This window comes from Amblyomma americanum, chromosome 1 (assembly GCF_052857255.1).
Source record: "Amblyomma americanum isolate KBUSLIRL-KWMA chromosome 1, ASM5285725v1, whole genome shotgun sequence".
Classification (NCBI taxonomy): domain Eukaryota; kingdom Metazoa; phylum Arthropoda; class Arachnida; order Ixodida; family Ixodidae; genus Amblyomma; species Amblyomma americanum.
Window position 1 is genome coordinate 350,342,269 of NC_135497.1, and position 25,048 is coordinate 350,367,316.

Below are 25,048 nucleotides of genomic sequence, written 5' to 3' on the forward strand. Positions count from 1 at the left end.
TTCTACTCACTATAAGGCGCCAAGTTCTCCAGTACCAGCACTGGTCTCTAGCTTATCCGCAGTAAATACTCGATCTGTCTCCGTCTGTGTGCAGAGCATGGCTGCGAACACGAGGAACAGATCGAAGCAGGTACAATGGTGCACCGTAGTACCCTCCGGCAACTGCCCTTTAATCCTGTTTCACATGAAACGAACCGCTCGCTAATCCCACGGCCGTGGCGCATGCACCCTCTCGCGGAGGAAGCTACAGCGGCTGGAGCGGCGAGGTTCGGGCAAGCTGGAAATTTTCGCGACGGCGACGCGGCAGCACCGCATATCAACCAATGCCAGCCCGGTGTTGCCACGTGACTAGTAGAAGCCTAGTGCAAGAAAGCATTGGCATAGACGAGTGTTTGTGTCTGTATGCTTTTGTTTAAAAAAAATTATATAAAGTTGTGTTGAATGCTTAAAACGCAAGATTTATATTTATTTAAATAAACGGTGGAAGTAAACGACAAAATGGTGCTACTTATATAGTATGTTTTTTTGTTTGCAGGCCACCAAAATGGGTTGCAAGCGCATATCTTTTGCCAGCAACATTGGTTTTCACAGCGGTGCAAAACCCGCAGCGGCGACTCCTGTGAAACGAAAGCTCGCGAAACGCATCGCAGCCCCGCGCCTTTGTTCGCTCTATTCGCCGAATCGCTTGATGTGAACCGCCCTTTACACTCGATCTCGAAAGTTGGTGGTAACCTGTGGGGCTTCAGGTTCACTGAGAATAAAGGGCGTCACTCTCTCTTCTTTTATAGGAAGAATAAAAGTTAAGGCAATTGACTCACCTTCCCTCTGTTGGCAGAGTAGAAGATTTAAAGGCTAGCTGTGAAGAAGAATTGTCGGTTTCAACCTTCAAAATTCTAGAAAAACTGAACTACAGAAAGTTGCTTTCCGTCAAACACCCTCGTTCACAGACTGGTTTTCTCTTCATTCCCTACACACAACCGAGGTTAGCGTGATCAGTCAGTCGCCCTCCATTGTAATCTTTTCAGAAATGGAGAGGGGTATGCACCTTAATCTGTGTAAACCTGAACTCTAGACGATTCCCAGCAGTTTTGGAAAGCGGGAAAACGTCGCCGCGACGAGAGGCGGAACCGGTCTGGTCGGGCCGGCAAAGGCTGACGCGCTCGGAGCGAAATCGAAACACGCTCCAAATTGCCGCTGGTTTGGTCGGGGTGCGACGAACCCGCCGATCCCGTCGGCGGTCAAGCGGCGTTTGAATGTAGAGGGTCTCTCTGTGGCCAACGTGACGTCGCCATGCCGCGCGCGCGCGTTAAGGCGCAATCACACTAGCGGAAACTTCCCGCAGCGGCCCAGCGTCAACATCGACGCTGCGTCGCAGCTCCTCGAAATGACGCTCACACGGCGCGCGTTTTCTCGCTACGGTTGTCTTGGAAGGTAGAGGGAGGAGGCGTTGAGGGAGGACCCGAACGAGCAGAAAGAGGAGGGGATAGTCGCGTGACACCAGAGAAGACTGGAAAGCGCGCCCTTTTCTCACGTCGTCGTCTTGACCGTCTGCTAGCTCTCTTCCCGTCGCCCTTTTTGTCACGAGGATGGCTGGTTCGAACGATGAGCTGTTGGCTACGGTAAACGTGCTTATACTTCACTATACTATTCTGCACTGTATCAAGTCGCATGTTCATGCCAGCAAAGCAGCCGCCGAGTGCCCGGCCGGCCAGACGCGCGCAGTCTCCGCCTCCGCCGACGGGGTCACTGAACTGGGACCGACGTCACGGTTCACGGTCGGCGCCCATTGGGTGTTCTCGTCAGCGGCACGGGAAAAATAGCTACCGGATTCATCGCGCTGCGGGACGGCACAGCAGGCTGCCTGCGGGAGAAAAGCCGGCTTGTGCGGGAAGCGGCGCGCGGAAAACGTTCTGCGTTGCGCGTTTTCCGCCTAATGTGCGCGCGCCTTTACGTTGGAGTAAAAACGCGTCCCGCGTACTACCGCGAGGCTCCAGCTTTACATCGCTGAGAGTGCTCACCGCTTAAGAACAAGTTGCTTCAAGGACGCGTTCATGCAACTGCCCTCATCCGATATGCTATACAAACAACGTTGGTCACGGCACCATCTTAAAGCTGTAAATAAAATAATGTGCCACCTCGTATTTGAGAAATGAAGAAATACAGAAAAGAAACCTTGATCCGTGCACGTTTAAAAAACGAAGGTTGCGCAAATCAATCCTGAGCTCACACACATGTATATCTTCTGGCCGCGGCTTTGAGCATTGCAACATAAAAAAAGATTCATCGTCATTGTTTCAGTTTTGTTGCTAAAGGGAAAGTTACAGCTAGAGTGGTAAGTTATAATGAGCAACTCTGGAAGGATATAAACAGCAAAGCTACTATTAAAAGCTTTTCCTCTTATAAGGCATCTTGCTTAAACTTCCACATTGAAAAAAGATGTCTTTTTGATCAACTATAACTGCCGCGGTTCAGAGTTTACTTCTTATGAAAAAAGAAAACGGCGTTTTTAAGTATAAAGAACCCGCTGGCATGGAGATATTGCGCAAGTGCGAGCAATGCCGTAGTATTGCTTTGGCCTCCAACATTTCAGTCACAAAACCCAAAGTGCCCTCTAGGAGAAATTCCAGGAAACATTTTTCCGTAATATTTGGTATAAAAAAGAAACACAGTTCTCAACACTTACAAAAAGTGATAAAAAAGGTGCAAATTTCACGAAACAGACCAAACGTCCAGCAGCAGGTATTTCAAGGGTGCAAATTTATTCCATCCCTGATGAGAAGGGGTAAAATTTGAAGTTACCCCTTTCTTACTAATTTCTTACACCTTTTTTTAGAGTGCACTGCAGAAATCGAAATAAATTTTGCGGAAACGGAATATTTTCTAGTGGAAGCAGTTCCTAAACAGTTTTTGGCTCTTATTATTTCAGAAACAAACAAATCGCGAACATTGCTGAATTTTGGCAGTCCACCTACATGATAAGAGAACTTTTGCCAATAACAGGAGTCCCGTCTACAGGAACAGGCAATATTAGTTTCATGAGCCTCAACGTGCACGTGAAGGATAAAATAACAAATCCCGTGTTTAGCCCACAAAGAGCAGGAAAAGTGCCGGCAACAGATATGGTGGGCCAATCAACAAACGTTACACACCTTGATATCGATCGGAAATGAGAGCAAATAAGGCGGGCTCAGAGAGAAGCTAATTGACATTAGGAATCAGGAGCTTCGGCATAGTCAGCTTAATGATATTTAGGTCAGTATCTAAGGGTAGAAGAGGGCAGAAAAAATATACGATAAAACAGGCTTCGAATGTCACGACGTACCCAATTTAGGCAAGGCTTAATTTGGTGGCCTGCACCTCTGTTTCGGAGTGTACTGTAATCATTTGCGGTCTTACGTGAGACTACTCCTTGTAGGCATAGCGACATGAATAGTTCCCTTTATTTGCGAAGAGAAGCTACGGAAACGGAGTCATTCGCTTGTAAAAGCTATTTATTTGGAGGCATTTTCGGTTCGTATGATACTATGTAAATGAAGTGATTACATCAGCGAAGGATAATTTGTGAACAGTCTTAAACATGAAAGAAAATTGTAATCCTAAAACGGTATACAGCTCCCTCCGCGTAATACTTTGAATACGTTCACTCAAGAAAAGACTGATCATTCAAGTCTAAACAGGCATCAGCATCTCGTAAATGCGCTGTTGATCATTGCAACAGAATTTAGAGCCTGGAGCCTTTATCAAATAAAGTGTACAGCCCAGAGCGTTGACCTCTAGGTCATGCTGTGCGGCTTGTATCGTCAGTGTTACAAATCTCTCGACAATGAGATAGACTCTCATCCTCGCCTGTCGAAAGCTTAAGATTTGGTTCAGTGCTACAAATCCCTGGTGTTTAGCGCTCGTAGAAGTGACTGCCTCTGATCGACTGATGCGTTCAACGATTTAAATCCGTTTCTCCATTGAAATCTCATATGGGGCAATTTGGTAAAGCCTACAAATTTATGTGGCAGTAATTTTCGCTTCGCATTTCTTATTCTCTCTTGAAGGACTTTAGGCCACTCTCACCATTTCCTCCATTCGCGATTTGATCAGTGATGAGCTCAAACTCCAACCTTGCCAGGTATGCCATCGCGGGTCATGTCAGTTCTTCTGTAATAGCTGTGTTCCAGGCATTTACCTACTGCTAACGGCCCCTGCCTGCTTCAGCATGCATATGAACAGACTTAATTACCTACATTCTCAGTACACCGAGAGCACCGGAACGTCTTCTTCAAAAAATGTTTTCGTTCTGCGAAAGTTTCTAAGGTATTAAATTCCAACGACCATAAAACTCGATTTCAAAACACCATCTCGAGAGACCCTTCTCATGTTCTAACCGTATTTTTCGACTCGTTACTGACATTTGCGATGCTTTAGGGTGCCACTGAGGCAAATTGAACGTAATTCTCGAGGCGTGGCTAGCAGCGCGAATTTTTCATTATAAAGGAGGCCACTTCTTCGTAGTAGATCCTTTGGCCAGAGTATGAATAAAGCTGCGCAAAAAAAAATTAGCCTTAATAAAGCTAGCCTAAAAGCCAATGAAGCACACACGACTCAAGAAAGCAAAAAAAAGATTGAAATGAAGGGCAGGCGAGGAGGACCGTGCGAAAGTGTCCATCCTATACCGCACATGCCCGATCGTCTTGCCTGAGTACTACTCCGGGTCAGATATTGCAGGGCAAGGTGTTCCGCGGACCCTCCAAAAGGCTTGTGACGTCGGAAACCGCCCATGCGTTTAATGTATATCGTAGCCAATGGCGTAGATAGACGCATCGCTACAGTGTGCTCAATTTGCTGTCTATGAACGCGAGCTCTGCGGATTTATAATCATCTAGACGGCGTGCAAAAGGCTTGCGATATTGAATTTGGCGCAGATGCCTCGCGTATTCAATGACTTCGCTGCGACGACTTGTGGATTGCAGAGATAATACCCTCCTTTGGGTGTGTTATCTGTGACTGCACTGCTTTTGTGATGTCATCGACAGAGAGCCATCGGCGCGCGCTGAGAAGGGCACCGACATGGGCGTGCTGCGAAGCAGGCCAGTTGATAATAAAATTTATTCTCAACTAGTTTTGCTCCTAGCCCTCAGTGTTGAGTGCTTATACTGGCTTTCAACCATGGGCCATTCCTCCCCAGGCCCTGAGTTATGTCCTCAGAAAATGGGAGGCTACTCAAACTGCCACGATTGAACTCTATCTCCTCCTCTTACCCAAATCCATCGCCCTGAAGGCATCTCGCAAAAGCTATGGACAGCAACGAAAAAAATTCCGTCTCGTCGATGTTCTTTTAATTTGTGTTCACCCCTTTTATTAAGATCAAGCAGTTTCTGCAACGAGGGTCAGCTCTGTTGAACTACGTTTTGATACGCTTGAACAGCGTCTAAATGTGTTCGTGACGCTCCGGTGAGTAGTCCCTTGAAAAGAGGTTTCCACTGACATAAACTTTGACGAGAATATGAAAAGCAAGGAAAAATGCTTCAATATTAGTAGAAATAATCGTTGCAAGAATGCAGGAGTTAATAAAATGAAAAGCAGTTAATTACATGTGAAAAAAGAGCCTCATTTTATTTTTTCTAAGAAACCGTGACATCAAGGGAGTCATTTTTGGTCGCACAGGCTACCTTCCTCTGCATACGCGGAAAAAGGTTGGCGATAAGCGGATTACGGAAAACGTATTGCCTTTCACTGCCGTAATCTAGCCCTAGAGGTGGCGGCCTCTAGGACGTTGGTGAAAACTATATTCTGAAGAATACTACAGATGTTGGAGCTGGAAGCTAATGAATCATGCAGCGAGACACAGGACAAAGCCAGTAAGCAGGTACTAACTCGTATGTTACCCCCCAGAGAGGAGTACAGTGGGAAAACTTCGGTAGGTGAGCTTTCATAAAACCAGCAAATTTCAAAAGGGCTGCATTCCAAGGACATTTCAAGTCAGCATGTTGGCAATAAGATAGGTGTTTTTCAGAAGCATGCAAGGGTGCACTTCTCGTTCATGATTTTTGTTTCTCATTCTAAAGGCCTTCTTTCTCTTTTCCTTCTTGCTAAACACTTTTCCACGTAGCGCCATATTGCTGGCTTGACTGCTTTTTGTAGCTGGCGCTAAAATTGACCACGCCTGCGCTTTAACTTCTGGCGCTCTATCTTCCTCCGTTCATCCCTCTGCACCTGCAGCCGGAACAATGAACAACCTACTCACCACGGAACGGCGACGAAGACGTTTTTCTCTCCCTGCCTAGCCTCTCCTGCAGACAGCGCGCGACCCATCTAGAGTTTTCCTTCTCAAGAATAAAGTGAGTGTGTCCTTTGCGTTCGGGACTGTTTCGTTAGGAAACAAGCTTTCCGAAAGAGATGACTTACTGGTATCCGCAAGTGGTCACTTGACAACTTGCAGAATAGTAGCACCCTCTGGAATATAGCACATGTTTTTTTCAAACGATAACCGTTGTTCACATTTCCTCATTCTTGTTCGAAAAGGAAGAAAAAGACGCTTTTTATCTGCATGAGAGGGAAGTTGTTGAAAGGACACAATGAATAGCCAAAAGTTCCAGTGAATCCAAAATTTCTACTCACTATAAGGCGCCAAGTTCTCCAGTACCAGCACTGGTCTCTAGCTTATCCGCAGTAAATACTCGATCTGTCTCCGTCTGTGTGCAGAGCATGGCTGCGAACACGAGGAACAGATCGAAGCAGGTACAATGGTGCACCGTAGTACCCTCCGGCAACTGCCCTTTAATCCTGTTTCACATGAAACGAACCGCTCGCTAATCCCACGGCCGTGGCGCATGCACCCTCTCGCGGAGGAAGCTACAGCGGCTGGAGCGGCGAGGTTCGGGCAAGCTGGAAATTTTCGCGACGGCGACGCGGCAGCACCGCATATCAACCAATGCCAGCCCGGTGTTGCCACGTGACTAGTAGAAGCCTAGTGCAAGAAAGCATTGGCATAGACGAGTGTTTGTGTCTGTATGCTTTTGTTTAAAAAAAATTATATAAAGTTGTGTTGAATGCTTAAAACGCAAGATTTATATTTATTTAAATAAACGGTGGAAGTAAACGACAAAATGGTGCTACTTATATAGTATGTTTTTTTGTTTGCAGGCCACCAAAATGGGTTGCAAGCGCATATCTTTTGCCAGCAACATTGGTTTTCACAGCGGTGCAAAACCCGCAGCGGCGACTCCTGTGAAACGAAAGCTCGCGAAACGCATCGCAGCCCCGCGCCTTTGTTCGCTCTATTCGCCGAATCGCTTGATGTGAACCGCCCTTTACACTCGATCTCGAAAGTTGGTGGTAACCTGTGGGGCTTCAGGTTCACTGAGAATAAAGGGCGTCACTCTCTCTTCTTTTATAGGAAGAATAAAAGTTAAGGCAATTGACTCACCTTCCCTCTGTTGGCAGAGTAGAAGATTTAAAGGCTAGCTGTGAAGAAGAATTGTCGGTTTCAACCTTCAAAATTCTAGAAAAACTGAACTACAGAAAGTTGCTTTCCGTCAAACACCCTCGTTCACAGACTGGTTTTCTCTTCATTCCCTACACACAACCGAGGTTAGCGTGATCAGTCAGTCGCCCTCCATTGTAATCTTTTCAGAAATGGAGAGGGGTATGCACCTTAATCTGTGTAAACCTGAACTCTAGACGATTCCCAGCAGTTTTGGAAAGCGGGGAAAACGTCGCCGCGACGAGAGGCGGAACCGGTCTGGTCGGGCCGGCAAAGGCTGACGCGCTCGGAGCGAAATCGAAACACGCTCCAAATTGCCGCTGGTTTGGTCGGGGTGCGACGAACCCGCCGATCCCGTCGGCGGTCAAGCGGCGTTTGAATGTAGAGGGTCTCTCTGTGGCCAACGTGACGTCGCCATGCCGCGCGCGCGCGTTAAGGCGCAATCACACTAGCGGAAACTTCCCGCAGCGGCCCAGCGTCAACATCGACGCTGCGTCGCAGCTCCTCGAAATGACGCTCACACGGCGCGCGTTTTCTCGCTACGGTTGTCTTGGAAGGTAGAGGGAGGAGGCGTTGAGGGAGGACCCGAACGAGCAGAAAGAGGAGGGGATAGTCGCGTGACTCCAGAGAAGACTGGAAAGCGCGCCCTTTTCTCGAGTCGTCGTCTTGACCGTCTGCTAGCTCTCTTCCCGTCGCCCTTTTTGTCACGAGGATGGCTGGTTCGAACGATGAGCTGTTGGCTACGGTAAACGTACTTATACTTCACTATACTATTCTGCACTGTATCAAGTCGCATGTTCATGCCAGCAAAGCAGCCGCCGAGTGCCCGGCCCGCCAGACGCGCGCAGTCTCCGCCTCCGCCGACGGGGTCACTGAACTGGGACCGACGTCACGGTTCACGGTCGGCGCCCATTGGGTGTTCTCGTCAGCGGCACGGGAAAAATAGCTACCGGATTCATCGCGCTGCGGGACGGCACAGCAGGCTGCCTGCGGGAGAAAAACCGGCTTGTGCGGGAAGTGGCGCGCGGAAAACGTTCTGCGTTGCGCGTTTTCCGCCTAATGTGCGCGCGCCTTTACGTTGGAGTAAAAACGCGTCCCGCGTACTACCGCGAGGCTCCAGCTTTACATCGCTGAGAGTGCTCACCGCTTAAGAACAAGTTGCTTCAAGGACGCGTTCATGCAACTGCCCTCATCCGACATGCTATACAAACAACGTTGGTCACGGTACCATCTTAAAGCTGTAAATAAAATAATGTGCCACCTCGTATTTGAGAAATGAAGAAATACAGAAAAGAAACCTTGATCCGTGCAAGTTTAAAAAACGAAGGTTGCGGAAATCAATCCTGAGCTCACACACATGTATATCTTCTGGCCGCGGCTTTGAGCATTGCAACATAAAAAAAAGATTCATCGTCATTGTTTCAGTTTTGTTGCTAAAGGGAAAGTTACAGCTAGAGTGCTAAGTTATAATGAGCAACTATGGAAGGATATAAACAGCAAAGCTACTATTAAAAGCTTTTCCTCTGATAAGGCATCTTGCTTTAACTTCCACATTGAAAAAAGATGTCTTTTTGATCAACTATAACTGCCGCGGTTCAGAGTTTACTTCTTATGAAAAAAGAAAACGGCGTTTTTAAGTATAAAGAACCCGCTGGCATGGAGATATTGCGCAAGTGCGAGCAATGCCGTAGTATTGCTTTGGCCTCCAACATTTCAGTCACAAAACCCAAAGTGCCCTCTAGGAGAAATTCCAGGAAACATTTTTCCGTAATATTTGGTATAAAAAAGAAACACAGTTCTCAACACTTACAAAAAGTGATAAAAAAGGTGCTAATTTCACGAAACAGACCAAACGTCCAGCAGCATTTATTTCAAGGGTGCAAATTTATTCCATCCCTGATGAGAAGGGGTAAAATTTGAAGTTACCCCTTTCTTACAAATTTCTTACACCTTTTTTTAGAGTGCACTGCAGAAATCGAAATAAATTTTGCGGAAACGGAATATTTTCTAGTGGAAGCAGTGCCTAAACAGTTTTTGGCTCTTATTATTTCAGAAACAAACAAATCGCGAACATTGCTGAATTTTGGCACTCCACCTACATGATAAGAGAACTTTTGCCAATAACAGGAGTCCCGTCTACAGAAACAGGCAATATTAGTTTCATCAGCCTCAACGTGCACGTGAAGGATAAAATAACAAATCCCGTGTTTAGCCCACGGAGAGCAGGAAAAGTGCCGGCAACAGATATGGTGGGCCAGTCAACAAACGTTACACACCTTGATATCGATCGGAAATGAGAGCAAATAAGGCGGGCTCAGAGAGAAGCTAATTGACATTAGGAATCAGGAGCTTCGGCATAGTTAGCTTAATGATATTTAGGTCAGTATCTAAGGGTAGAAGAGGGCAGAAAAAAATATACGATAAAACAGGCTTCGAATGTCACGACGTACCCAATTTAGGCAAGGCTTAATTTGGTGGCCTGCACCTCTGTTTCGGAGTGTACTGTAATCATTTGCGGTCTTACGTGAGACTACTCCTTGTAGGCATAGCGACATGAATAGTTCCCTTTATTTGCGAAGACAAGCTACGGAAACGGAGTCATTCGCTTTTAAAAGCTATTTATTTGGAGGCATTTTCGGTTCGTATGATACTATGTAAATGAAGTGATTACATCAGCGAAGGATAATCTGTGAACCGTCTTAAACATGAAAGAAAATTGTAATCCTAAAACGGTATACAGCTCCCTCCGCGTAATACTTTGAATACGTTCACTCAAGAAAAGACTGATCATTCAAGTCTAAACAGGCATCAGCATCTCGTAAATGCGCTGTTGATCATTGCAACAGAATTTAGAGCCTGGAGCCTTTATCAAATAAAGTGTACAGCCCAGAGCGTTGACCTCTAGGTCATGCTGTGCGGCTTGTATCGTCAGTGTTACAAATCTCTCAAAAATGAGATAGACTCTCATCCTCGCCTGTCGAAAGCTTAAGATTTGGTTCAGTGCTACAAATCCCTGGTGTTTAGCGCTCGTAGAAGTGACTGCCTCTGATCGACTGATGCGTTCAAAGATTTAAATCCGTTTCTCCAATGAAATCTCATATGCGGCAATTTGGTAAAGCCTACAAATTTATGTGGCAGTAATTTTCGCTTCGCATTTCTTATTCTCTCTTGAAGGACTTTAGGCCACTCTCACCATTTCCTCCATTCGCGATTTGATCAGTGATGAGCTCAAACTCCAACCTTGCCAGGTATGCCATCGCGGGTCATGTCAGTTCTTCTGTAATAGCTGTGTTCCAGGCATTTACCTACTGCTAACGGCCCCTGCCTACTTCAGCATGCATATGAACAGACTTATTTACCTACATTCTCAGTACACCGAGAGCACCGGAACGTTTTCTTCAAAAAATGTTTTCGTTCTGCGAAATTTTCTAAGGTATTAAATTCCAACGACCATAAAACTCGATTTCAAAACACCATCTCGAGAGACCCTTCTCATGTTCTAACCGTATTTTTCGACTCGTTACTGACATTTGCGATGCTTTAGGGTGCCACTGAGGCAAATTGAACGTAATTCTCGAAGCGTGGCTAGCAGCGCGAATTTTTCATTACAAAGGAGGCCACTTCTTCGTAGTAGATCCTTTGGCCAGAGTATGAATAAAGCTGCGCAAAAAAAAAAATCAACCTAAAGCTAGCCTAAAAGCCAATGAAGCACACACGACTCAAGAAAGCAAAAAAAAGATTGAAATGAAGGGCAGGCGAGGAGGACCATGCGAAAGTGTCCATCCTATACCGCACATGCCCGATCGTCTTGCCTGAGTACTACTCCGGGTCAGATATTGCAGGGCAAGGTGTTCCGCGTACCCTCCAAAAGGCTTGTGACGTCGGAAACCGCACATGCGTTTAATGTATATCGTAGCCAATGGCGTAGATAGACGCATCGCTACAGTGTGCTCAATTTGCTGTCTATGAACGCGAGCTCTGCGGATTTGTAATCATCTAGACGGCGTGCAAAAGGCTTGCGATATTGAATTTGGCGCAGATGCCTCGCGTATTCAATGACTTCGCTGCGACGACTTGTGGATTGCAGAGATAATACCCTCCTTTGAGTGTGTTATCTGTGACTGCACTGCTTTAGTGATGTCATCGACAGAGAGCCATCGGCGCGCGCTGACGAGGGCACCGACATGGGCGTGCTGCGAAGCAGTCTTTTTATTTGCTGCTGAAGCCCTCATGGTAAGGGGTAACGTCGCGCAGCATTGTCCAAACTGCGCAGGATCCTTTGTAGCGCGATATACCGGCCCAACTCGACCACTAGAGCAGCGGAAAGCGTGTAGATGAATTTGAGACAGGAGCTGTCAGCAGCCAGGCGGCACATGTGAAATAGCACTGATCTACTTCTACACTTGAAAGAAGGCTCGTGACAATTTCACGTTTGACTTCTCTGCATACCTTTTCTTGTTTTAAAACTGCTTTCTTAGAACTGATTCCGAAGGCTGTGTGGAAAAGTAGCTTTTTGGCGTTATCGAATGTCACTGCCAGTGGCTAGAAATAGGCGGCGCTACAGTGTGTTTAATTTGCTGTCTGTAGTGACGAAATTTTAGCATTGTACGATTTTAAATTTCAACAAAAGGGTGTGGCATTCTCTTGTGTCTCGACTATTAAATTGGCAATTTGGCGTGTACTATCAAAAAAATTTTGCAAAATCTAATATTGCTTAGGCAATTGAGCTCATTTTTAGCAGTTATCAGCACAGAAAATTTTCATATGTTGTTGCTGCTTGATTGAGAGCAACAAAGCGAACAAAATGCATGAGCGCATTGGGATTCAAACATGTTTTCTACATGTTTACAAAATGCCGTAATGTTACCATTTAATAGTCTTTTGAGACATCTGATAGGCAAATGCGTCACTTTTAATGAGGGTTAATTTGCAATTAAAACGCAAATTTTAACACAAAATAGAACGTTTAGAAAAAAAAATTGCTCCAAAGTACCGCCTTCACCATACAGGCGGTTCACGGTGGCCCGGAAGCGGGAGCGACCTGCGTAAAAAATAAAAAAAAATAAAATAGCATGAGACGAAATAAGGAGGGAAACAACCACTGCAAAATATTTCTTGGAAGCCCAGTTTACAACTTTCAGTTGTTTCATGGCTCCAGCTTCTTGTCAAAATGTTTCTGGCCTCCATAATTACTGCAGCGATGAGATGACTGAAGCACATTGATACACATCCTTAAACACGCCCCCCGTTGCCGTGGTGGCTGACTGGTTATGGTGCTCGGCTCCTGACCCGAATGACGCGCGCTCAATTCCGGCCGCGGTGGTCGCATTCGATGGAGACGAAGTGCCAGAGGCTCACTAACTGTGTATTGTCAGTGCATGTTAAACAACCCAAGGGCATCGAAATTATGCGCAGCCCTACACTACAGTGTTTGTAGGAAAGAGACTGCTTACAGATCCCGTAAATCCTCAGCGACAAGAGGACACGAAGGCCCGTGGAAAAGCAGACAGTCACGTGACAGAGATGCTTGTGGCGTCGTCCGTTATTTTAAAACCTAAATCCGACGTCTAGCTCTCTCATCATGTTTCAGCTAAATGTCTCTCTTATTTGGTGAAGACTATTTGGTGTTCAGACTAGATACGCACTTTATATTACTCTTTCGTCGACAGCGCAGTACTTTGCAAAAGACAGCCTTCTTTTAGAGTTTAAGATTATCGATACCGGAGGCATTGTACGAATCATCCGAAAACGGCAAATTCTAGCTGATATAGTTTTAGCGGGTCTTGGAGCTAGTACTTCATGGTACAAGTTCTTGATGAATACGAGCAGGGCCATTTCGCCATTGTCGGCACCAGTTACAACTCAAGATTGCGTCTTTCTACGCATTAAATGCAAGGAGCCTCACGACTCGAGTTTAAAGTGAGAAAAAAAATGCAGTTAGAACTGTGACTGAATTAAGCCGCATACAGCAAGCCCCGTTATTGATAAGTGCTTATCAGTGCGAGGTTGTAGCGAGGATGTGATCGCTCCTGCTGATGTGATCCGCAGTTTCTACCTCCTTCTGTACTTCTCGTTGGCACATTCTTGCGAATAGTGCAGATTATCATCTGTATTGCCGAAGAGTATGCAATATTAGTAATTAGTCAGCTTTATACACAGCTCTATGCGGGCTTCCCAAGGAATATTAAAATTTTTGTAAGCTTGAACAAATAATGACATTGATATGCTTGTGCAGTGATTTGCGTTTTTGCAAATTTTTGCACTCAGGCTGTTTTCGGGCCGATGTGCATTTGGGATACTCACGCAATAGTGCAGTATGATACCGTGTATACTGAGCTGTGTGAGCAAGGGGAACGAATGGAGAGTATTGTACGATTATATTCATTTCATTTTAGATCCTAATTTTTCTGCAGTGTTGTACATAACCTGAGCACGTAAACTGTTAGCTAAAACGCCTCCAAACAGGGTCCTTAGGTAGCTAGTAGTAATCAGCCTGACTGCTATTTGTCAACTCAAACTGTCCGCATTCAAAAGTCTATTTCAGTGCAAAGCTGCGAGTTCAGATCCAAAATTCACATCGACTAATTCTGTAATGAGAAGTAATACAGCCACAGAGGCCGCGACCTCGTTCAATTTATTCCACAATCTGCGTGCAGAGTAAATAAAGATTGCAGTTAATAATTAGAAACAAATTGCGCCGAGTATTTCTTTCCCGCAGCCCAGTTTATCTATAAGCCTCACAAAATAGTATGCTCAATTAATTTGAGAATTAGACCATATACGCGCTATTCAGCGCCGAGTGGAACGGCGCTACACACGGGCCAGATGCTTAAGGGGCCTCAAAGTGGCGCGATGTCTGTAGAGCAAAATCAAGGGACAAATACACTGGCTGGCGGAAGAAAAGCGCTGGAAGTCTTATTACTCTCTGGATCCCCGAAAGACTATCTACCTCTTTTGGCAGATGGTGCGGGGGCTTGGAACGCTTCCACAGCATCGAATCCCATTCTACGCGTTAGCGCCGCACCAAGCCCATCGCCAGTTTTATGTAGCAAATGGTTTCTGCAGAATTATTGCGGGTGCAATGAAAACCTCGAGTTGCCAGTATGTTCCTCCTGCATCACGAACATCAGCGATGGATGTTATCTTTACTGCTGAGGAACTCAGCGCTACCCTTGCTAAGCCGTGAGTGGCCGTTTGTCTTCACCAGGGCCAGAGGGGTTCGATTGCCAGTGCCGTCTGAGACAACCTGTTTCCTAATGGCTCAAGGATTTCCCCCGCATAGTGCTCGGCTCTTCCTAGTTGAAATGCTTGGGACAAGAGTCGTGGAACAAACCATTGCATTGATGGGCCAGTGATTTGTTAGGCCGTAAAACAAACCATAATCCGCCTTATGCGATAAAAGCCCACTTCAAACCGAAGCCTTGGCCTTGAGATAGAGCATCCGGCTCGAATTCAGGAGGTGCCGGATTCGATCCCCAGTGACTCCGGACATCCACCCGTTTTCTATTTGGTGGAAGAACCGTAGCGGTAGCCTAATGGTTGGCTATCCGCCTCGCATGCGAGAGGTACGGGGTTCGAACCCCTGTGGCGCTGGATGCCCACCGGTGATACTATGAGTACAACCTTCCCCTGAACTGGTGCTCGGCTCAATTAGGGTGTAATGTTTGGGAAATGGGTTTTGACCCCAATTTGGGCCTGATTGCATCACCTATACTGCGCTGTGTCACCTTGGCGACGACGAGCGACGAGAGGTACTCAACCTTTACAATCATTCATGGCCCAACGGTATTGCTGGTCTCCAGTGGAAATCCAGTCGGCTGATACCGCTACTAAAACTACGGAAATCCGATATTGAGCTCACATCTTTGGCCTAACGTCACTGATCTTCTGTCCCCAGATTAGCAAATTAAACGCCAGAAGCACATGTGCTTGGCAGGTTTTTCTTCATGTCAAAGGTGCTTACGATAACCTGACACATTAAGCCACTCTTGATGTGCAATGGCCTGTTTGAATTTGTGGCCAGAGTGTTCAGGTGGATCAAAAGGTATTCGACCAAAAGGCCATCTTTATTATGTGTGAAGTTGTTCCGACACCTGTTCATTACACCCCCCAGGGCGTGCCCCAGGGCGGAGTTCTGAGCCCTACATTGTTTAAGCTGACACTTATATCACTCCCAGAGAACCTACCAAATACGGTCCATATTTCTATGTGTACCGATGACGTCTGCATCTCAGCCTCCACTCTGACGCTTCTGAAGGTGCGACCAAGACTTCAGCGAGTTGAAACCACAACTTCCTGCTGTCTCCGAGAGCATGGTCTTAGCATTTCAGACGTGAAGCGCGCGTATATAGAGTGGCAAATACACGCAAATGAATCACTCAATATCCTCTAACTATCGACGGCCCACCCATTGCCTATTGTACTTCTCATTGCTGTTTAGGGGTTATCATTGACAGCACAGGAGTTTATCATGCAGCCCGCATTGCAGTGTGAGCGAATCTCTATCCATCCTCTACTGAGATTTCTGTCCGTGAAATCATTGGGCTTTTCGGTTCAGGCAATGCTGCAGCTGCACGGAGCACTTTTCTTGGGATTTTTGCGGTATAATACTGCCGTGCTATTGAACACACACAAGACAAATTTGCGTGCCCTCTGGACTGTAAAGGTCAGCCTCTTCACACACGCCTGGGTATCCCTCGCAGCTTACCAACAGTTCAACTATTGCTATCGACAAGGGCGACCCACTTTCGACGCGTATAACATTTGACACCCTGCTGATACACGCACATAAAGTAGCAAGGATTCCTCAACGTCATCTCGTTTCAGTTACGGTACTGAGCCCATATGCAGCGTTTTGTAATGTAATAGGAGCCCACCAATTGTCCATCTCGTCACAGTTAATCCCGGCCGCACGGCCTTCCACTGCGGTGTGGTGTCCGGGGGAGTCATGTATGCGCCTTGCAATTCATAGGATAGCGAAGAAAACGAAGTTATCGACTCCGATCCTTAAGCAGCTGACACACTACCTATTCCATGCCAAATATGACCGCACGCATGTACATACACCTCGCTCGGTCTCATCTACTATTTCAGTTTGCGCCGTGGTCATTCCTAGAAAACAGGCCAGTATTAACCAACTAGTTTCTTATTGGACAACATCAACAGGGTCTGAATGGTCCACTCTTCATATAGCTGCGCTGTACATCGGTGCATAAACACTCCACAAATGAGCTGTGTTCTGCGATTCAAAAGCTGTCTGCAATGTCTCAATTTCTGCTTTCCTCAATGGCGATCACGAGAAAACCACAGCGGAGATGAGACGTCTTCAACGCCAGGCACTGGAAGAAGGTCATGACGTCATCTACCAGTAGCTATCAGGACAAGTGGAATCGTCAGGAAATGACGCAGCTGAGGCTAGGGCTCCATTGGCCCACGGCAGTACCAACATTCTCCGGATACCACTGACAAGAGCCGACACAGCGTGACATCTGAGAGTGCTTGGCCGGAGTGAGATTTCAGCGTCATGGTCTCCCGCCGCAAACTATACATGCCGTTTGCTCTGCCTCGACCGCATACTTCAACTAAATCCTCCTGCCGGCCTCTCCCGCAGCGATGCTACACTTTTGTGTCGCCTTAGGCTGGGAGTGCCATTTACAAATGCCTACTCCTACTTAATCGCAAGGCAGGCTTTCGTGCCTGTGAGAACAACTGGCACGATATTACAATTGAGCACCGACTTTGTGAGTGTCCCCGGTTTGAACGTGATCGTGTCCTCCTTGCTGGAACGCTCCTGCGCTTTGATCATCGGCCCCTTAAATCCTCTACCCTTGGACTAAACCTTCATCGCAGAGAACAGCTGTGAAGGCGCATTTCAAGTTCTTGAAATACACAGGACTGAGTTCAAGGTTGGAAACTTCCAGTCTCTGTGTCTCCTGTTAATAATTGAATACGGACACGTGAAAAAGTGATCTCACTTTCCCTTTTCCCCTTTCGATCTCTCCCTCTGTGCCCCTTCCCGCATGTAGTGTAGTATACTGGGCGTCACCTAGTACACCTCGCTGCTTTCCGTTCATGTCCCTCTATCTTTTTCAAAGATAGTGCACATACTCAATGCCACTCGACAATCTCATCGGCCTCCGAAGAAACTGAAATGCAAAATCGCGAATCACAATGGTTACGAAGAATTTTTTATCTTCACCTTAAATTCTTGAGACAAACGCTCTCAGTTGATGTCAACTGTTGATAGCTGACTTCTCCACACATATGTTAAAAAACGGTATCCGTGAGGACGACAGTTCCTAAAGCTGCTCATTCTTGATACCGCTGCAGCAAACACGACGGAGGCTGTCATCCACCAAAATCTAACGCCGTCTTGCGATATGTTTCCCTTAATTATACCCGGCATACTATATTTAAATTTCGACATGTAGCGCGAACGACGAGATTCTGGTCATTTACACACTTTTCGCGTAGTAACGCACGACACTACAATGAACCTACACTCTAACAGACGATTAAGGGCCCATACGTGACTCTGGATTGAACGTAAACACAATTCAGCATAGACTAGAGCCTACAACAGAATATAACCGACCAGAACACAAAAATGTGCTCCACATTGTTGAATCTTTCCGCGCTTCTGTGGGTTTGAGAAGGAAATACATGTTTCATACTTTCTTTGGCCCTGCTCCCTCATAGATTCTTACTAAAGTGACAGCCAGTAATACTAAATGGGCAGCTGTGAAGAAAAGCGAGAAGCGCTCCCCAGAAAGCCACAAGTAGGTCTAAGTACAAGTAACACCGGCTACTAGAGACAAGGAAGCAAGCAAACCTCATCCTACTGAGACCAAAAGGTTCAAAATATACTTGAGCTTTGCTTTTCTATAGTGCTTATACCTAAGCAAACTACATTCTACTGTGAAAAATGAATCTAGGTCTTTAAAGGCAGGCAAAAAGAACCCGGGGTCTTCGCTGTCGGCTATTCTGTCGAATAAGATACTCGAAACTGCGGTTCACAACGTGGGGGTGAAGCCGGCTAGTCAAACCTGGTTAAAATGTAGCACATGGGTCTGGCGCTTTTGCAACTTTTAGCATAATGTGAGGAAGCCACTGGCGCTGATAGGCCACCAGCATGAGTGGAAGAGTTCTCATTTGTTCTCTCGTATTTTTTCGGCTGTAAGTTTAAGGTCGTTATCAGAAGTGTGCAGGCGCCTGCGAGATGCCACTTACATAAGTGGGCGGGGAAAAGCAGCCGAGATCACCGTGCGCCAAGTCCCGCTGGCCCTTTCCGCCACTATCTCCCCACTGAAGCACTGCCAGCACCTTGGCAGTGGCGGCGGTGACGGAGGCGGTGCACGTCCAACCGACAACGCCTTCCGCGTAGGGGGACAGGCGGGTGGCCCAAAACAGACGTCGCTCTCCACGTATGCCGGGGAGCCGAGCCTGGGCGGTTGGCTGCAACAGGCACATTAATAGCGAAGTCCACTCAAGGATTTCCGAAGAGAAATGCAAAGCAATATCGGTATACCCGACAGCCGCGTGCTGAGAAAAGATTTGTCACTTATTACGCGCCCAAAAGAAGGGTCTACGCAGTCACAATTTTATTTGAGAAGAAGGTCCAGGTGGACAAAACATTAAAACTGGAATAACATAGGTAAGAATAACGATTAATAGTTGTACAGTATTATTAACTGCGCTACTGGGTTGATTTCCTTAGGCATGACTCCTTAATGATGGGAGTAGATCAAACGGCGGTATCATTAAGTGCTTTTGGCCGTAGTATATGCAGCGGAGTGCCCATGTTTAACACTCTCGCAAGAAAAATTATGAAAACCTACCCCGTACTGATAAAATTTGTCTTCTAAATCAGGAACTAACGAAGCGAAATAAAATTTGCTGACATGTCCCAAAGCAGTTTCATATTCACTATTCCATATTTGTTCACACCTGAGAGACATCGCTTTGCACATTATTTTGCTGTTGAGCTATTAACGGTTGTCACTTATCCCTTATCGTTTCTTTATTTATAACTGACTGATTTCGTTGTCATCATTCTTCTTCTGCCAGACTAATAGGAGCATATTCTCTCTGTCTTTGCACGAAATTACTCGTCCTAGGCGACACCTCTGAGCGATGTCATGTTTTTCATGTTCAAAATTCAGAACGTCAGAGTTGTCGGCACTATAAAATTTCTTTTCGTCCGCCACTTTAAAATGGTGCTTAAAATTTTCTTCAGGTACACAGATTCCTAGTCTGGTTCTCCGATGGCATGCGCAGCGCTGGCTTTAATTCTCTCCAGAACAAACGTCAACGGCACCTGACTCTTCTCAGATGTGTACATAACCTGTTGCAACTGTCCCGCTAGCCCCTTAAAACATAACTGGTGGCTCCGTCGGTTATTGATCGGGTTGCATGTCGGCATCACCCATAATAATATTAGAATAGACACAGGAAGATAGGCATTTGCAAAAGTGCGCCGCAAGCGCTGCCTGCAAGGATTCCGAGGGATGCGATGACAACAAATAGGAGTGCCTGAGTTGTCTCCAGCAGAGGGAAGTAGTGCAGGCCAGACAACGCACACCCCCCAAGCGGAAATTCAACGTTCAAAACACTGCCCACAATACTGCCGCCAAACTTCGAGTACGTTGAACTGGATCTTCTGTACTACAGCCTTGCGTTTCAGGGACAAAACACCATATATCTGGTTGCACTGGCTGTTCCGTGTCGATCAGCGAATTTGGTTCCCCATACCAAGATGTGTAGTTTCTGCGAGCCCATCAGAACCCATCAGAAATTCTCCCAGCCATTTCCACCCTTCAGAAGCCAGGACCCACCGGAAGCACACGCCGCATCACAACAAAATGCCACGACGAAGCAAATTTAAAGATGGTATGGGACGCGATCAATATAAAAGCGAAAGGGGAAAACTAAATGTTAAATCAATGCTTCTAGAGCAGATTTGTCGCACCGCATTGCATCACCACGCATTATATTTTGTTACACGGATATTGTAGAACCGGAGCCATTACAACAAAACTTCATTTTTCTAACGTCTCAGAACTATTTCAAGTACCTCGCAGACCACCCACTAAATGACTGCACTTCTAAGTTTGAACCTTGAAATAATGTCACCAAAATATCAGAAGAAAGCGAGTGATTTTCGATGCTGGTTTCTTCCCATCAAAACTAGCAGCGTTTTAATTACTGTTGAACCTGGATAGACAGCGAAAGCTATGGTGTATCGGGCAACTAGACGCAGCTTGGCATTTGTAACTTAGTCTGCGTTCCGGATACTGGATAGGCAACGGGTGCTCCGGCAGCTAAAAGTTAAATTAATGGGTTTTCGCGAGATGTTGACCACTCAATGAACGCTGTGGCCTATTGCTGCAGTGCCGCGCGTCTGCCACATTGTTGTCACTGCTAATGAACGCAGGCCAGATCTCTCTCTTACCACGGCCACGTACATCATAGCGCAATTGAGGTGTCCACTGACCCAGGGAGCCAGTTACGCGCTCTTCCTTTCCTCAAAATCACCGCAGTCTATATCGCTGTCAACGCCTTCGCCAATGAACACAATGAACGCCGACATCCTACAGCTTAACTTCCGCCTTTCTGCTACAACATTATCAATGGTGGTGGTAGTGGTTTTATTTAATATGATAGTACAAAGGAAGGAAAAGATTTTTGCTAACCCCGGCATCTGCCATCGATGCACCATGGATGATCGATGATCGAAGCACCTGAGCTGGGGCAGCGGAAATAAAGGACAGCAGTGTCAACGCATGCAGCGCGCATCTCTCACTATCGCCACGTAGCTTAAAGCGCGACTGAGGTGTCCACTGAGCCAGGTGGCAGGTGTGCGCCTTTCTTTGCTAAGCGAAGAGTCTGTATCGATTGCAAGGCTATGATTCAAGTGTTGGTACAAGAGCGCGGTGACGACGGCTGCACGCGCAGCTACAGCGCAGTGATGTCATGGCGGTCACGTGAAACAGCTCGGAGGCAGCGGCACACTCTAACCCTCCTCTCCCGCTCCTCGGTTCAATGCCATATGAAACAAAAGCCGAACAAACTACAGAAAGCAGTAGTAAAGCTTGCGCTTTAATACTCACCGGAGTACCCTTCGATGTGAAAGTACCGCGGTGGTGTATGGGTGGACGGCTCACGGCTCTGACAGGCTGGGCGCTCTCCCGGACATGCAGCCGCCGTGGACATCGACGTGGAGCTCGAGAGCAGTGGCCGGCATCACCTGCCTGTCCACCGCGTTTGCTGCCGCAGGGTCCGCCCGAGACGGCTAGGCCGCGGTAGAGCTCGGAGAGCGGTGGCCGCCCAGGTGCCCACTTTGCAGAGTCCATGTTGCGACCGCAGTCCCCGGGGCAGGAGCCCAGTCCTCGCTCGGTGGCGCCACGACAACACGGAGGAGACGAGAGGCGCGGCGAAGAACGCGACGATCCGTCTGAAGGACCAGGCGGAGCTGACTTCAGAGAGGCACTGTGCATGGCTACGTGTCGCGCAAAAAGGAACGCTAGGTGTGGTGCCTACGTGCGAATCGTCGAATACTGAATGAGGAAGGCGCAACTCGTGCGCTCGAGCGCTTGTGCTTGCTGTACTGCCTTCTCTTCTTCGTGGCGCTTTGCACAAGGTGCAGCTCTGGCAGGAATTAGCGGCGCTCAAACGAGCGAATTGCTAAGAAAGAGACGCGCCTACGGTCGAGAATATAGTGTAAAACAGAGAAGGCATTTTTAGAGGCTCTCTAAACTAGAAAGCCTGCCTATTTTATGAAGTTGCTATCGAGCAGGTAGCAATAACACCTCAAAAAGCTCTCCCGGAAGCTGATATGCGTACAAATCGTAGACTTTGGAGCCTTATTGTTGTCGTTAGAAGAATGTTCTTGTCGTGTCCTCGAGGTTTCTCGGATTGGTGTGAAGGTAGATGGTTCCCTAAGGAGAAAAAATAAATCCTGATTTGATTGCAAAGTAAGAGAGAACAACGCTAAAATAACTTATAATAAGCTAGTGCTCGTTGTTCGCACAAAGTAGAGACCACGCACATTGAACCACAAGCGCGTACAGAGCGGTCAGTGCTGGAAGTCAGAGAATGGCGGGTGGTCAGCCTAGTGTCATATCATGGTTGGCTACGCTGCTCTAGACGGGCACAAAAACAGAATTTTTTACCTCTTATTGCGTAAATTGCGAAATTCAGTGATAATAGCGGGTCGTCGTACAACATCGTAATCCGTAGCTCGCAATATCCGTCTGCGATCTGCGGTGCGAGTACGACGCTTGTTCGCAACATCCTTTTCTTGCATGTCCAAGAGGAAAATGGCGACATGCACGCGCTTCTTCGAAGGCTGCCAGCCTATGCACTTGCACTGGTCACATTGGGGGTTTAACCTAAACACTTTTGACTAAGGTCTAACATCGTTCCCGCTTCTAACATTTGCTAGCCGTCCCAATTAGCGTACTTTCAAGTCCGATTGCTTCACATAGTCCGTGGTCCCGAGTTCGATTTAAGGGCCCGGATGAATTTTTCACCAACTGCAAAGCTTCTGTGAAAGACTTACATAGTTTTTTCTTTGCCGCTGTTTCATTCCGGTGGGCGGTTTGCAATGAGTCGATCAATGTCTGTACTGCAAAAGAGTATTAGTCTGGGATAGTCGGTATATTTCGCAGGAAAATGTACAGTTTTTGCGGTAATACCTTATGTACGTAAGGTATCGCACAACGTGAAAAAGATAGCCGGGAAAGCCGGTGTAATAATAATTGGTTTTTGGGGAAAGGAAATGGCGCAGTATCTGTCTCATATATCGTTGGACACCTGAACCGCGCCGTAAGGGAAGGGATAAAGGAGGGAGTGAAAGAAGAAAGAAGAGGTGCCGTAGTGGAGGGCTCCGGAATAATTCCGACCACCTGGGGATCTTTAACATGCACAGACATCGCACAACACACGGGCGCCTTAGCGTTTTTTCTCCATAAAAACGCAGTCGCCGCGGTCGGGTACAAACCCGGGAACTCCTGATCAGTTGTCGAGCGCCCTAACCACTGAGCCTCCGCGGCGGGTGGAAATCCGGTGTACGAGTCGCTTTTCCGCTCCTAACAAATGGCAGCATCTTTGCAAGAAAATCATCTGTGAAAGACCGCCACCTGCCGATTGTGAGAAGAACCATGATTTCTGTTGTGTGCCATGCCGAAAAAATGTAGTGTACAAAATTACTTCTTATCTCCCAGCAAGAATGTGTGTGAGGATTCGAAAACTGGTGTTTAAAACGCTGTGTTAAATGCAAAAAACTCTGCCCGAAATTTTACGCAGTTACAAAACGCACCTGCGGGCTTCAGGAGAGTGCACCAATATTACACGGGACGAACCACAAAGCGTTCTCAGAGTGAAGGTTCAACGCAGCTATGGTAAAAAAAAATGCGTGGTTGTTCTAAGTAGCTGCATGCCATTGTGCAGAAACTGTAAGTATGCACAGAGGATACCGTATGACTGGTAATGGTGTCCATGTTAACGCGTCATTTAAAACACTCAAAGAAACATCTTTGTTTTCCACAATTTATTTGAAAGCCTCTTCGTTAATGCCGAAGTTTCTGATCGATTTTGGAGATTTGTTTCGAGGTCTGGGCATAACCTTAAAGTGCCTGTCAGCGCTCTCCCGCTCCCTCATTCATACTCTCCTAGCGATTTCACGCCTTTGGTCCGGCCCTGCGGTCGTGTATTCCGTGACAACTATTCTGCGATTCAAGGCCAGTTGATAATAAAATTTATTCTCAACTAGTTTTGCTCCTAGCCCTCAGTGTTGAGTGCTTATACAGGCTTTCAACCATGGGCCATTCCTCCCCAGGCCCTGAGTTATGTCCTCAGAAAATGGGAGGCTACTCAAACTGCCACGATTGAACTCTATCTCCTCCTATTACCCAAATCCATCGCCCTGAAGGCATCTCGCAAAAGCTATGGACAGCAACGAAAAAAAGTCCGTCTCGTCGATGTTCTTTTAATTTGTGTTCACCCCTTTTATTAAGATCAAGCAGTTTCTGCAACGAGGGTCAGCTCTGTTGAACTACGTTTTGATACGCTTGAACAGCGTCTTAATGTGTTCGTGACGCTCCCGTGAGTAGTCCCTTGAAAAGAGGTTTCCACTGACATTAACTTTGATGAGATTATGAAAAGCAAGGAAAAATGCTTCAATATTAGTAGAAATAATCGTTGCAAGAATGCAGGAGTTAATAAGATGAAAAGCAGTTAATTACATGTGAAAAAAGAGCCTCATTTTATTTTTTCTAAGAAACCGTGACATCAAGGGAGTCATTTTTGGTCGCACAGGCTACCTTCCGCTGCATACGCGGAAAAAGGTTGGCGATAAGCGGATTACGGAAAACGTATTGCCTTTCACTGCCGTAATCTAGCCCTAGAGGTGGCGGCCTCTAGGACGTTGGTGAAAACTATATTCGGAAGAATACTACGGATGTTGGAGCTGGAAGCTAATGAATCATGCAGCGAGACACAGGACAAAGCCAGTAAGCAGGTACTAACTCGTATGTTACCCCCCAGAAAGGAGTACAGTGGGAAAACATCGGGAGG

The 25,048-nt window shown here is 46.7% G+C and overlaps 1 protein-coding gene across 1 annotated transcript; it reads right to left on the reverse strand.

Moving 5' to 3' along the window:
• Positions 1-12,289: 12,289 nt before the first annotated feature.
• LOC144100305 (uncharacterized) lies at positions 12,290-22,036 on the reverse strand. Its single transcript, XM_077633292.1, has 3 exons — positions 21,583-22,036; positions 18,704-18,928; positions 12,290-12,515 (listed from the first exon to the last, which is right to left on the reverse strand). Exons 1-3 carry the CDS (start codon positions 21,967-21,969, stop codon positions 12,489-12,491), a joined length of 639 nt encoding a protein of 212 aa, XP_077489418.1. The 5' UTR covers positions 21,970-22,036; the 3' UTR covers positions 12,290-12,488.
• Between the last annotated feature and the right edge of the window lie 3,012 nt (positions 22,037-25,048).